At 38.6% G+C, this 14058-nt stretch overlaps 1 protein-coding gene and 1 pseudogene across 2 annotated transcripts in view; one reads left to right on the top strand and one right to left on the bottom strand.

Annotated features, from left to right (window-relative positions):
• The first annotated feature begins 6851 nt into the window (after nt 1–6851).
• On the top strand, nt 6852–7183 carry LOC101549090 (60S ribosomal protein L35a-like; annotated as a pseudogene).
• A 3482-nt stretch (nt 7184–10665) lies between these two features.
• Nucleotides 10666–14058, bottom strand: part of MCF2 (MCF.2 cell line derived transforming sequence) — a 76581-nt gene continuing 73188 nt past the window's right edge. For both annotated transcript variants that reach the window (XM_055122352.1, XM_055122355.1), the window contains exon 25: nt 10666–12322. In XM_055122352.1, coding sequence (XP_054978327.1) covers nt 12258–12322 — 65 coding nt within the window. In that variant the 3' untranslated portion in view covers nt 10666–12257. The remainder of the gene's footprint in view (nt 12323–14058) is intronic.

Here is a 14058-nt window from a genome sequence, read left to right as displayed (position 1 = left end):
TCTGAGCTGAATATATAAGAAATTCTAACCTGAAAAGGTGGAAGTTCCAGAGATACTTCCTACCTTCATTTCCGTCCAAGAAGATAGAGAAGTCATCACAAATTTCCAGGAAATATAAATCAGATTAGCCTAGAAAACTATGGCTATAGCTGTGGTCTTTTACTTTCCTGTTAGTATTCATTGGTTTTATGTTTATGTTCTCCAAAAGTTCGATTTGCCTCTCCCATCTGCACTTTATATCCTTACTTCAGTAGGGTTTTTAGTGCAGAGAGTCTCTTGCCCGCATGCCTGGCTATTTTCCCCGGAGGCCCCTTGGAGGGGATGGGCTCCAGCTTCCCTCGCCACCCTGAGCAGAGCTCCTGGCGGCCGAAGACCACCAGAACCTAGCTACAGCCATGCTCAAGGTCCCTTTCCGTATGTTCGGACAGGTCTCATGCATGAAGGTACCGGCAGAGGAACCCAGGTGTGTGTAATTCCATCAACGGTCAGCACCCAGAGACTTAAAAGCAAGCTTCCAGAAGCGATATATTGTAGCCTCCTTCTCCTTCTGGGAGAAACTGGCAAGCTCCTGAGAGTTTCCTGCCCACATGGGACAGCCTTGCAAGCTTCCCATGGTGTATTCATATGCTAAATCCAGTAACAAGCTGGATCTCATTCCCCTGACCCTGAAAGAGCCTCCAGTGTGACATCATTTAGAGGACCGAGCCGAGAGAGACTTCTAAGATCTCAGGGAAAGGAGGAATGGAGAGGTTACTGAACCCGCTCGAGAAATCAATGATAAATGGGGATTTCGTGATTCGTGATTCGTGACTTTTAGTTTTTACTTTCAGGTTTTCTTATTTTTAGATCTTTACTTGTAGATTTTTTGGGTCAGCTTTAAGCTTCTGGTTGGACATCATAATTTTATATCTGAATCAACCATACTTGGTCACAGTGCTTCCCAGTATACCAATACTTGGCCATCATTTTTGTTGCCCATACTCTATTCCATGTGTTTTGTTACTGGTAGCAGATGATAATGCTTAAGAATCTTTAATGCCTTTCCAGCATTCTTTGCTCCAAACTAGCTTCACTCAACATGATACTTTTAAGATCCATCCATGTAGCAGCAAATTGCATGACTTCATCTTTTCTTACAGCTGAGTATATTCCATTGTGCATATATGTGTATATAGCATTCCACTGCACTGCACTGTTGTCCCGTTGTTCATCAGTTTGCTCGAGTGGGCACCAGTGTAACGTCTCCATTGTGAGACATGTTGTTACTGTTTTTGGCATATCCAATAAGCCACAGGGAGATTGCCAGGCTCTGCCGTGCAGGCGGGATACTCTCAGTAGCTTGCCGGGCTCTCCAAGAGGGACTGAGGAATTGAACCCAGGTTGGCCTCATGCAAGGCAAACACCCTACTCACTGTGCTATCGCTCCAGTCCATATAAGTATCATCATCCCGTTGATTGTCTTATATGACTCTCTTGTGCCATATAAGTATGTATATATATACATATATATGTACCATAGTTTCTTTATCCAGTCATCTGTTCTTGGGCACGGGGTTGTTATCTATATGCAGGCTGGGAAAGGGAGGGAAACTGGAAACATAGGTAGAGGTAAGTGGACACTAGTGAAGGGTTTGGTGTTAGAACATTGTACTCCTGAAACCAAATCATAGTAACTTTGTAACTTTGTAATCCATGGTGATTCAATTTTAAAAATCAGAATCTCTGCTTCCTTTTATTAGGAAGTGAAAATTTTGGTAATGTGGGAAATCGTCTCCCTAACACAACCCCGAATTTTGGGATAGTCCTCTGAACAAAACAGCTTAGGTCTTTTCTAATATAATCAGGAAACAAATGTGTGCCAAGAAAGAATAGAATAGATGAGGGAAGCAAACATGCACCCAGAAAAGTATAGAATAAAAACATTTATGTCTTTTAGATGTAGAGTGCATGCAGGCAAAAAATAGAATAGAACACCGTCAACCTTCTGCTTGCTGCTCTACCATTCCAGGTGAGGCTTGCCTCTGACTAACATCACTGAGCCTATTCTGGAACACGAAGCAGAGCCTCTTCCTAGCAGTGTAGATACCCAATATGCGGCATATTTAGGTCCCACACCACAGGAACTGAAGTGCATGGTTGCAAAAAAGATCTAACCAACAAATTACACACTTCTCACAGTTATAATTCCTGTCATATCTTGAAGGTAGGCATAAAAGAAATAAAGCAACCTTCAGTCTAATCCTGCAGCATCTTCAAGAGGGTTTAACTACAAAGATTCACCCCCAACACAACAAGAACACTAGAAAACTAATGGGGAAAACATGTAGTTCTAATGGGCGGGGGGAGAAGATCACATTTAATGAGCTAAAACATTGTCACTGAAGGCATAAACAACACCAACCAGCTCAGAAAATCCTCAAACAATTTCTTTAGTGACATCATGATAATCAGGATAATCAACGAGCTCAAAGAAGCAGAGGGAGACAGAAAATCACATGAAAGAGTGAGAATTTTTACTACCATCAGAAATTACAGAATTTTTACTATAATCAGAAATTACAGAAATAAATAGCATGGTAGGTAATATATAAAAAAGAACTCAATAGAAGCTCTGGATAGCAGAATAACAGCAGCTGAGCAAAAGGTGAAGGAGTTCCAAGATGGGAAGAAGGAAACTGCTAAGGAAACAACAGAAGGTGGAAAATATGAAAAATTCTTAAAAGAAATGAACATCATACCAGAAAGCTATGGGATGAGTTCAAGAAGAATAATAGAATCACTAGAGTCCTTGAAGAGCAAGATGGCAAATATGATGAGGGAATAACAGTTAAATCATCAATAAGAATTCCTCAGAGTTGAGTATTACAGGCACTGAGATCCAAGAGGTCTAAAAGGTCCCAGCAAAAATAGGGAGAGGAGAGCCAATTAGTAAAATTCCAAGATTCATCATACTCAAAATTACAAAATCCAAAGATAGAGAGATGATTAAAAGCAGAAAGTTCAAAAAAAAGGAACTTACATACAAAGGAAAGTCCATAAGATATACAGAAGATATAACAAATGAGACTCTATGAACTAGAAGAGTATGAAAGAATATAATACTCAACAAAATGAACAATTCACCAAGAATACTCTATCCAGCTGGATTATCTTTTAGATTTGAAGGAACTATAAAAAGCTTCATGGACAGACAACAGCTTAAGGAATTCATAGCCTTGAAACCAGTTTTGCAAGAAATGTTAAAAGAGCATTTTTTTTTAAAAAAAAGAGCTTTTAAAAGATAGGGAAACCTTCGCAATATGTGACATTGGTATGGCACTCACTAATGGTGCGTATCATTGTTCTCTACTAGATTGACTAATTTTAAAAACACATAGTAATCAATCATCACAAATCAAATTTTGTTTTATTTTCTGATAATACTGTTTGTCATTCCTTTAAATTTTAGTGAAGAAAGTTATATGAAATAAATGTGTCATATGCCTGCCAGTGGGGCAGTCTGGGGGTGAGAAGGAACCTGGGGAATTGTTGGAGGGAAGGAGATATTGGTGGTGGGACTGGTGCTGGAAAATGTATGCCTGAAACTCTATTATGAGCAACTTTATTAACCACTGTGCTTTAATAACAAATTTAAATAAATAAAATGGGGGAAGAGAACAGGAAACTGTCACAACTTTATACTTTCAGGGTGCCTGCTGATAAGTTCTATGAAATATCTCAGCCTCTGCCCTTAATGTACCCATTCAATTTTTGTGTGTTTACTGTCCTTTATGTCTCGGTCAGCTTAAACAATGGCTCACATGTTGGAAGCCAGGGGAGGGATCCATATTGTATTGAAGAAATAGCAAGTGTTTGAACTCACTGATGACTGCACGGGCAACCCGAAGGCTTGGACACTGTCTGTGTATTTATTTGTCTCATACTCTGTAACTGGTCACTGCTCAATGGAGATCAAAGGTGCTAATCCTCTTGGCTTTATTGTGGTCACTTGCCACAGGATAATGTTTGTATGTGTGTGTTAAAAAGAAACAGCGTGACATGTGGGCAGTCTCGGGTCGGGGGCAATACCAGCACGCACTCCGCCGAGATTCAACCCGAGTGGCCAAACTTTTGTGCGGCCACTCGGCTGATGATCGACCATGATCTGGAGGCCAGCTAAACTACTTTTGGTCCCAGCAACTGCTTGCAGCCATGTCTCTAGACTGTGAACTAAGCCATAGCCCCACGCCGGCCAAGGAGGGGTATGATCCTTCTTTTTCGTATTTTTTTCCCTTTTCGGGGAGAAGCGTGTGGTGTCCGCCATATTATGAGGACTATTAAGCAAGTACGAACTTGGTGGTGTGGGAAGGAGAAAAAAAAAGACTTATGAACTTGAAACAGCAGGACGCATGGGCAGTCTCTGGCCAGGGGCGATACTGGTGCGTGCTCCGCCAAGATTCGACCCGAGTGGCCACACTTTTGTGTGACCGCTCGGCTGCTGATCGACCATGATCCGGAAGCCAGCTAGACTACTTTTGGTCCCAGCAACTGCTTGCAGCCATGTCTCTAGACTGTGAACTAAGCCATTGCCCCATTGCCCCAGGAAGGGAAATGATGCAATTTCTAACATAAATCTCCCTGGACTTAATTACTAAAATACTAAAATACAGAAATCCAAAACTGCGTGCCCACAACAGTGGCCATGGGACTTCATATCTCATCATTCTCAGCAGTGGAAAACTAATTATCAAATGCTTCCTTTTTAGTAGGGCTTTTTTTTGGGGGTGGGAACTCCAACAGCAATAGTGAGTTTTGTGTTGAAATATAGAATGTAATCAAGGTAAAGAGGAAATGAAGTGAAATTTATCAGCTACACAGGCAGGGGTGGGAGGTTGGGGGGATGGGAGGTATACGGGGGTTTTTGGTGGTGGAATATGGGCACTGGTGAAGGGACGGGTGTTTGAGCATTGTATAACTGAGACATAAGCCTGAGAACTTTGTAACTTTCCACATGGTGATTAATAAAATAAATAATTATAAAAAAATAACTAGCAATCCATGACCTAATGGTAGAGTATAATCCTGAAATCTTATCACACCCTAAGAAGAAATTTTACTGAGCATTTATTATGGGCCTACCACTATATCTATCTCATGAGACAAAATCAGTGATGTTGTGGAACTAGCTTATACTCACTCAAAAGTGCCAATTTTCTACATTTCCCCCAAAACTCACTTAAGTGACTACATGTTGGCAATTTAAAGTCCACCATAATAGGGGTATGTGCATAATTGACATAGACAAATTATACACATTAAAAACACAACTTAAAAGGGACAAACTCAGTGGTTCTCAGGGGCCTCCTGGGGCACTTGACATACATATTTGAAGGGTCAATACCTGGTGGTACTCAGGGAGCCATGTAACATTTGGGATCAAACTATCAAACTTGCCTCTCACATATGTAAAGCATGCATTCCAGTCCTTTGAGTTTCTTCATAGTCCCTACAAATACAATTTTAAAGACCTAGTTGTTTGACATTTACCAACACATAAATTGACAGAATCTGATATTTTGACTACAAAGTCTTCTTGGGGTGGCGATGGAGGCACACCCAGCTGTGCTCAGGTTTTATTCCTGGGCTCTGAAATCAAAGATCAATCCTAGTGGTGCTCAAGGAGGAGGTGCTCGCATCAAACCCAGGTTGTCCTTGTGCAAAGCAAGTGCCTTACCCACTACATTATCTCTCCAGTACAAATTCATTTTATATGTTTCACAATTTTAACAATGATTCTTCATTTCATCTATTATGAGTATGACTTAGCACTAAATAAACTGCAAATGAAACATCAAAGTTGTTTAAGGAAGCAATATGTTCCTGAGAGAAATAATGAAAAATCAAACCTTCAGTTTTGTTCTCAGATGGCAACAGGCCGTTATTTGATGTTGTAAAATAAAACATAGTGTTTCTGAAGTGCAAATATTTCTCCTATACAACACATTCACACATCGAATCGACAAAATTTTATGATCGTCTTCTAGTGTGTATTCCCATACTAATTTGTAAGAGAGTGATACAGAATGTAAAAAGGAGACTTTAATGCGTATTTTCACCCAGCTTAGAAGATTGGAAATAAAGTATGTAGGGCCAGGGAGACAGCTGAAAGGGATGCTGCAGATGTTTGCATGTAGGGACCCTGGTTAGATCCAACGCTGCATGGTCCCCCTAACGTGACAGAGCCTGTGTGCCTCTCTGCAACCCCACAACGTACACACTCTCAATGTTTGGAAAGGAAAATTGGGATATGGTGGTTTCACAACACTTTCAATCATCAAGAGACAGAATATTGTCTTCCACCTTTCCAACTCTAAATTTAACAGAAGTTTTTAGAGTGGGATGTGTTTTATACACATGAAAATGAATAGAGACGGGCCAAAGTTATGGCCCCAGTAGGTTGGAGACTATACATTACATTAAGGAAACCCCAGTCCAATCTTTGGTACCTCATGGTCCCTGAGCAACACCAGGAGTAGCCCCCAAGCACTTCCAGGTATAGTCCAAAAACCAAAATTTAAAAAATATGTTGCACTGTAGCACTGTCATCCGGTTGTTCATCGATATTCTCAAGAGGGCACCAGTAACGTCTCCTTTGTGAGATTTGTTGTTACTGTTTTTGGCATATCGAATACACCACGGGGAGCTTGCCAGGCTGTCGTGCGGGTGATATACTCTCGGTAGCTTGCTAGGCTCTCCAACAGGGACGGAGGAATAGAACCCAGGTCAGCCGTGTGCAAGGCAAACAATTTTGAAACTTCATCTGTGCTGAAATTTGGGGGCAAAATAATTAAATATTGGACTAACCAACAGAAATGGCTGGAAAGCTGTGGTTCAAAGCCAGTTCTGCTGGCTCTAAGCAGGGTCTCCGGAACTGGGAGGAGGAAACTGCTCTTCGGAAAATTGAAGGTTATTATGCTCAGTTTGAAACTGAATTCTATCTGGGCAAGAGGTGTGTTTATGTATACAAAGCAAAGAACAGCACAGTGACTCCTGGTGGCAAACCTAACAAAATCAGAGTGATCTGGGGAAAGATAACCCATGCCCACGGAAACAGTGGCATGGTTTGAGTGAAATTCAGAAGCAACCTTCCTGCTAAAGAACCGGTCACAGAATCTGTGTAATACCATACCCATCAAGGATTTAAACTTACTGAAAAGTAAATAAGTAAAGAGTAAATAAAAAAGAATTTCATGAATTCCTAAATATCAACACTCATCCCTTTCTCCTCTTTTCATTTCTCCTTCTCCTCTGTTTCTCTTTACTCTTGAGAGTTAACTACTATTCATAATAAAGAGTTCACAGAGAAAGTGAAGGAAAGCTCCTGCCAAAGAGGCAGGCAAGGGGTGGAGGGGGGAGGGGTGACGGGAGGAATCCTGGGGATACTGGTGCTGGCAAATGTACACGGGTGGAGGGATGGGTGTTGGAATACTGCATGACTGAAATTCAATCATAAGTGGCTTTGTAATTCTCTAAAAAATTAACAAATAAAAATAAAGAGTTCATCATTATCCAGAATATTCATATACTTTTACTCTAAATTGTTCAGTTAAGGTGCATTTTGCTTTTCGTCACCTGAAAACTGTAGATAAATGCTATCAGATTGTATCTCAGCTGAAATTGGATTCTTGTGGACTTTGCAGTTGCTGCTGTGTAGATCAGTGGTAGTGTGCAGACCAGTGCATTACAACTGTGTAGAAAGATTGAAAATACCTGGGCCCTTACTACCAGGCTATAAACCAATAAGCAGGACTGGGGTCGATCCACAGGTGTAGAAAAGTTGAAGAATGCTGTTGTAGAATATATGTTTCCACTTAGTATTTTATTCAGTGATAATACCTATGCTATATATCTATTCTATTCGGGTCTTTCAGGCCTCTAAGTTTTTTTTCCCTTCCGAATAATGCTGCCATAAGCATGCTGCACATATGACACCTTGAGCACATGTGTGTTACTCTACATTGGAATTCAGGAGTTGAATTACTAAGCTATTATTCACTTTATTTTCACTTGTTACTAGCATATTGGTCAGCAAAGACTATTTTAAATTTAGACAGCAAGATTTACTCTTGTTTTATAAATGTGTCCACCTACTGTTTTGCGTCCTTACTGAGACATGGTATTTTTATAAATACAGGCAAATTTTTGAGCTGTAAATACACAGATGTAAAATGCAAGTTTCACACTTAACTCAGGTGTTTTGAAACTAGTTGTAAATGTATAGACCAAGTTCTATGTTCTCTTAAGGTTAATTGGTATCATTTTACCTTCCTATTAGATTCCAAATATCTAAAAATTATGATTCTTTTTAAATTACCAAACTATGATATTTTCCTCAGAAATGATTTTTGTTAGGCTTGAAAAGTTACAGTTTATTCTGTTACTAATATTGTATGTGTTCTTGTTTTTTTTCATGGCTTACCATATAAAAGGGCATTCACTATTAAATTGGGGGAAATTCATAACTATGATCATCTTCAACACATTGAGTATTTTTCATGTTTCAAATATTTATGATTCTTGCTATGCTCCATTATATTTTAATTGGTTCTCCCACTTTTCTAGATTTGTTACATTGTTTGCTTTGATACTAGTTATGTTAGCCTATGTTACAAATACTTAAATTAACTCATTATGCAATGGGTTTTTTTCTTTTATTTTGTTCTTGGTTTGGGTTCAAGGGAAATGTCATTTAGCTTTAGGAATACATCTTCACAAAATCTCACCACACAGTTAGGGCCATTTGGTGAAAATGTGCTGAGGCTGTCTCCTCATAATTAAATGTGCTAATTCATACACGCGATAATGAGGTGACCAGCAAATATTTTCTAGGCCCTTATAAGGGAAAACTTAAGACTTACGTCTTGAGTGTGCTATGAATTTTATTTAATTTTACACATTATTACAGCTTTATATGCAAATATAAAGCTTACCATACCCACCACCAAATTTCTAGTGTCACTCCTACTGTCAGGTAGAATTCTTCTACTTGTTCCTTTCGCCACATTTCCCTTCCCCCCTAGTAGCCACCAAATTGTTCAGAGCTTCAAAGTTGTCTTTATTGTGTCTTACTGTTTGATTTGGTTTATATTACACATATGAATGAAAACATCTATAACCATAAATGGTCTTCCAATTTCTTACACTGTTCACGAAATATAATCATCTCAAATTCCATCCATTTTTATCCCCAAGGGCTAGAGCAATATCACAGCAGGTAGGGCATTTGCCTTGCACGCGGCTGACCCGAGTTTGATTCCTCCGCCCTTCTCGGAGAGCCCCACAAGCTACTGAGAGTATCTTCCCCGAACAATAGAGCCTGGCAAGCTGCCCGTGGTGTATTTGATATGCCAAAACCAGTAAAAAGTCTCACAATGGAGACATTACTGGTGCCCACTTGAGCAAATCGATGAGCAACGGGATGATAGTGACAGTGACAGTGATTTATCCCCAAACAGTGATTTTTATCCTTACTATTGGCAGAGCAGTATTTTATTGAGTAATTTAATCATAGGTCCATTACCCAGTCATCAACTGATGAGCATGATTGTAGGATTTGTGTCGTGGTTAATCACTCTGCTCTGAATATGGAGGTTCATATATTTTCTTAATTATTGATTAGTGTTTTCAGATCCTTTGGTTGCTTAAAGCCAAGGAGAGGAATTGCTTGGTCAAATGGAATTTAATTTTCTTTTTTAGGACTCGGCATACCATTTTTCCTTAGGGGGTACACCAATTCAGATTCCCACCAATATTGTACCAGAGTTTCTCTTTGTCCACATTCTAACCAAACTTGTTATCATTCTTTTATGGGGGCACACTCCCAAGTGGTACTCAAAGGGTCTTGGAGCCAAGTCCAGGATACTTAGTCAAAGTGGATGGCATTTCAATACAAAGGCCCAACGATATGGTAATGCTTGTATTTTGTGGTACTGCAGACCGCCAGGCCATTCCAACAGTGCTTTGGGACCTACAGGAACACATCCAGTGATGGCTGGATGGCCATGTGATACCAGGGATGATTACACCCTGGCTGGTGCATACCCAAATTGCTGCACTATCTCACCAGCCCTCAAGATAAATTTAAAATCAAAATAAACAGTTGCTATTGTGATGGGATATTAAATAATCTATCTAAAATAACTTCAGCTTTTATAAAAAGGCAATAAGACAAAATTGATAGGTTTATGTCTTCCTGTTCCATAACAAGGCACAACCTCCTCATTGGGCAGTGGAAGAACTTATTAAATCTGGCAAACCCAAAGCAAACTCTGCTTCAGAAAACAACTGCAGGTCTCAAGATGTTTTCCAAGATTCTGAGGGCTTGATTATATGCAAGTAACACTTTTTCGGTGTGTGGAAATCTCCCCTCATAAAATCAACATCTAAACCCTGAGAGTTCATTTCCTACAGATTTGGATAAAGAAAGTTTATGAGCAAAACTTTTGATAATTTTTATCAGATCTATCTATCTCTCTATCTCTTTACCTCTCTCTTTGTCACTCTCTATCTGTCTCTTTCTCTGAAACATTATAAAAAAGTGGCTGAAGGCAAGCAATTCAATCAAAATACTTAGGCTCTTTCAGAGAAAGAATAATGATAATAAATGAGAGGAAAAGAGTCTTCAATTCTTAAATGATATTTATTACGTTCTTCAAAATGAATGAGTTTAAGGTAAGATATCTTTAATGTGAAATTAATGCAACTACATTTATGTTGTAAGTACATCTACAATGTAATTAAATTTTGAAGACAAAGGGAAATTGCTGCTATGTTTTATAGTAACACACATTTATAGCCCAATAAAATTAATGCAGTACAGTACATATACAAATACATACACAAATATAGCATCCATTGTACAATGATTAAAACAGTAAAAGACTCTAACTGTATGTTAGACCTACAGAATTCAGTATTATCATAAATGATTTAAACTTCTAGTCTCTATTCAGGAAATGAAAACACATTGTGCAGAGTGGCATCATTATTCCAAGATTTCAACTTCTAATTCTGTCTTCTAACCACAGATCAACACACTGAAGAGTTGTATTTTATTTTCACTTTGTTGTTGTTACTGTTGCAGAAGCATTAAGTGAAATAGCAAATATAAAGACACTTCAATGAGCAAGTTATAAATCAGCCATCATAAATTCCAGCAAGATTTATATAGTAAGTCACAGTTACCTTTGACTAAAATACAAATGACTCATCATACAAAATTTTACATCAAATGATACCACTAGCATGAACTATGACTTTAATGTGATACACAAGTCTAATTAGGAGACACATTGTTTATGTATTATATAGCTATTGGATTACTGTAAGAACAATTGTCAAAAAATCCATGCATTGAATATGTCAACTTGAGAGTAAAATTCATAACCCATGAGTCAAAAGGCAGCAATTTCAATCCATAGTCTTCAGTTGTCATAATATAAAATACTACAATCATGAACTCAACACTACATGCAACAACTGAACCTGGGTTATAAAGCAAATGGTCACAAAATCCATAGGAAGAAATATCACATGACATAAAAGACCCTTACTGGACTACATTTTTTTAAAAGGCAAAAGCAAATATAGACAATGGATAGTAGAACTTTGTTACAAGAACGGCTATTGTGCAAATAGGAGTACTCAACTTCCAACTCTAACATGTTTCTCAATTTCAATCCACAAAAATCTGCAAACTTCAATTCATCCTAAATACAAGATTTTTAGCTTTGGCTCTTTTGGGAACCATAAGACTGCTCTGACAAATTTAAATACCAGTTAAAGTGCAAAAGCTGTCCTTCAGAGCATAATCTTAGGTACATTCAGTCACATATGTAATAGAATTAATACAGATAAACTATCAATGAACAGAAAAACTTGGAATCTCTGATTATCTCATATCACTCTTTGGATTTTTTTTAATGTCAGTTATCCAAAACATTACAGGTCAAGTTTCTTAGCTGGAAATGTTCTAAAACATGCCATGAAAAACCTGACTTGGAAACCTCTAACACTGCCTTTTCCACCTGGATGGTGTGAAGAAGACTTCTTGCAAGAAGGAAGCAATCTGGAATGACGAAGTCACATCAGGCATAAGGAGAGTCTGTTAATGCCATAAGCAGCATAGGATCAGTCTAACTCTTGTGACTATGTACTTGTAACACTTTGAAGAAATGTAATCTAGACTTTCATCGACACCACCCAAGGAATTCTTAATTTTAAGTCTCTTTATTCTCCTTTTTCTCCAGGTAATTTACGTCCCTTGTGTTTCTCAGAGCAGAGTCTAGAAAATAATAAAGAATGATGTTAAAGCTCAAGTGACATTTTTTTTCGTTTTTAGGTCACACTCTACACTGCACAGAGACCACCCCCAGATAGGTGCTCTGGAGTCATGCCTGGAGGTGACTGGGGAAGCAGACAGTGCTGGGGAGTAATCCTGGAACTCCCTCATGCAAAGAATGTCCTCCGGTCTTTTGAGCTCTCTTTTCCCAACTGACATTTTAAGAAAAACATGTGTGGGGCTGGAGCAATAGTACAGGTGGTAAGGTGTTTGCATTCCACATGGACAACCAGGGTTTGATCCCCCAAAGTCTGAGCCCATCTGGAGTTGTCCGTGAGCTCAGAGCCAGGAGTAAAACCTGAGCACAGCTGGGTGTGGCATCCCCCAAAGTTCTACAGAAAAGGAAAAATCAACCATAAATCACAACCATGTTACCCTAAACTATAGATAACATTCTATTCAAGGGTTATTGTGAGTTAAAATCTAAAAGGTGCTTATAAAATGTTATGCATGCTAAGATTTTTGACACTAAATATGAGAGTTCAAAAGGTCTCTCTAGGGACTGAAGCAATAGTACAGCAAGTTGTGCGCTTGCCTTGCACAGAACCAACCCGGGTTTGTTTCTCAGCATCCCATATAGGACCTCAAGCACCGCCAGGGGTAATTCCTGGGCACAGAGCCAAGAGTAACCACTGACCATCGCCAGGGGCAGCCCAAAAAAAAACTGAAAAAAAGTCCATCCATCATAAATTCCATGATAATGTCCTTTGATTGTATACTTTCATATGAAAATCATTACATAATTCTTTATTAAAGACATCTGTTTTACAACTGGCATGACTTCAATGGAAGCAAAATAAAATGAACAATGTATGCCTCTTACAGCAGATTTCTTAAATACTATATGAATTATATTGTGTGCATTAGATAACATTACATTTCAACTTTCCCAATGGTGCAGCAAAAATAAAAGGCTATTTTAAATGTGTACTGCTGATAAAGAATAAAAATTACCAGAAAGAAATAATATGATTTTTTCCCATGTAAAGTGCATGCAAGTTGACAAATATAGGATAAGCCCTTTACTGCCTCAAAGAAGCAATTAGCACAATTTTTTGAGGTGGTTGTTTCACAATGCACTTTTCAAAGGACGGTAATATGCCCTAGATCTGCTGTGATTAGTTATAGTAATGGAACCATTTCAAATTAAAACTAATCAAATATGTAATTGTACATGTCCTGCATTACAGTTAGCTAGAATTTAATGTAATTAAATTTGTCCCAAATTAAGTACATCTGGCTCTCTACTTAAAATGATGACAACAAAAGTTATGAAAAATCTAGTCTGTACCTCCCTAATGCTGAAAGCAAATGTCAATATTGTAGAGCAGCTATATCAATGCACATGGTGCTTTTACAGCTGAATATTGGCATATGCACAAGAAAGGCCATTACTTCTAGTATATACATGGTATATACATAGCATTGTTGGTCCATGGCATTACTGGATGTTTTCATTGGTTCATAAAAATTATTTATAAGGGCTGAGGCGAGCAGTCAAAGACGAGTGCATTTGATCCGACACTGCATGCCTTCCCATACACCACTGAGTATAGCCCTGGGAGCAGCTAATACTACAGTAAAAGTCCCTCAAAAATGATTTATAAATTTTTTGTGTTAAGCATCTGGCTGAGCACACATTTTAAGTGACTTGTGCCACTCTTTCATTAATCATTTAA

The sequence above is a fragment of the Sorex araneus genome, chromosome X (genome assembly GCF_027595985.1).
Source record: "Sorex araneus isolate mSorAra2 chromosome X, mSorAra2.pri, whole genome shotgun sequence".
Taxonomy (NCBI): Eukaryota; Metazoa; Chordata; class Mammalia; order Eulipotyphla; family Soricidae; genus Sorex; species Sorex araneus.
The sequence above is the reverse complement of the archived record's forward strand: the minus strand, read 5'-3'. Positions and strand labels throughout refer to the sequence as shown.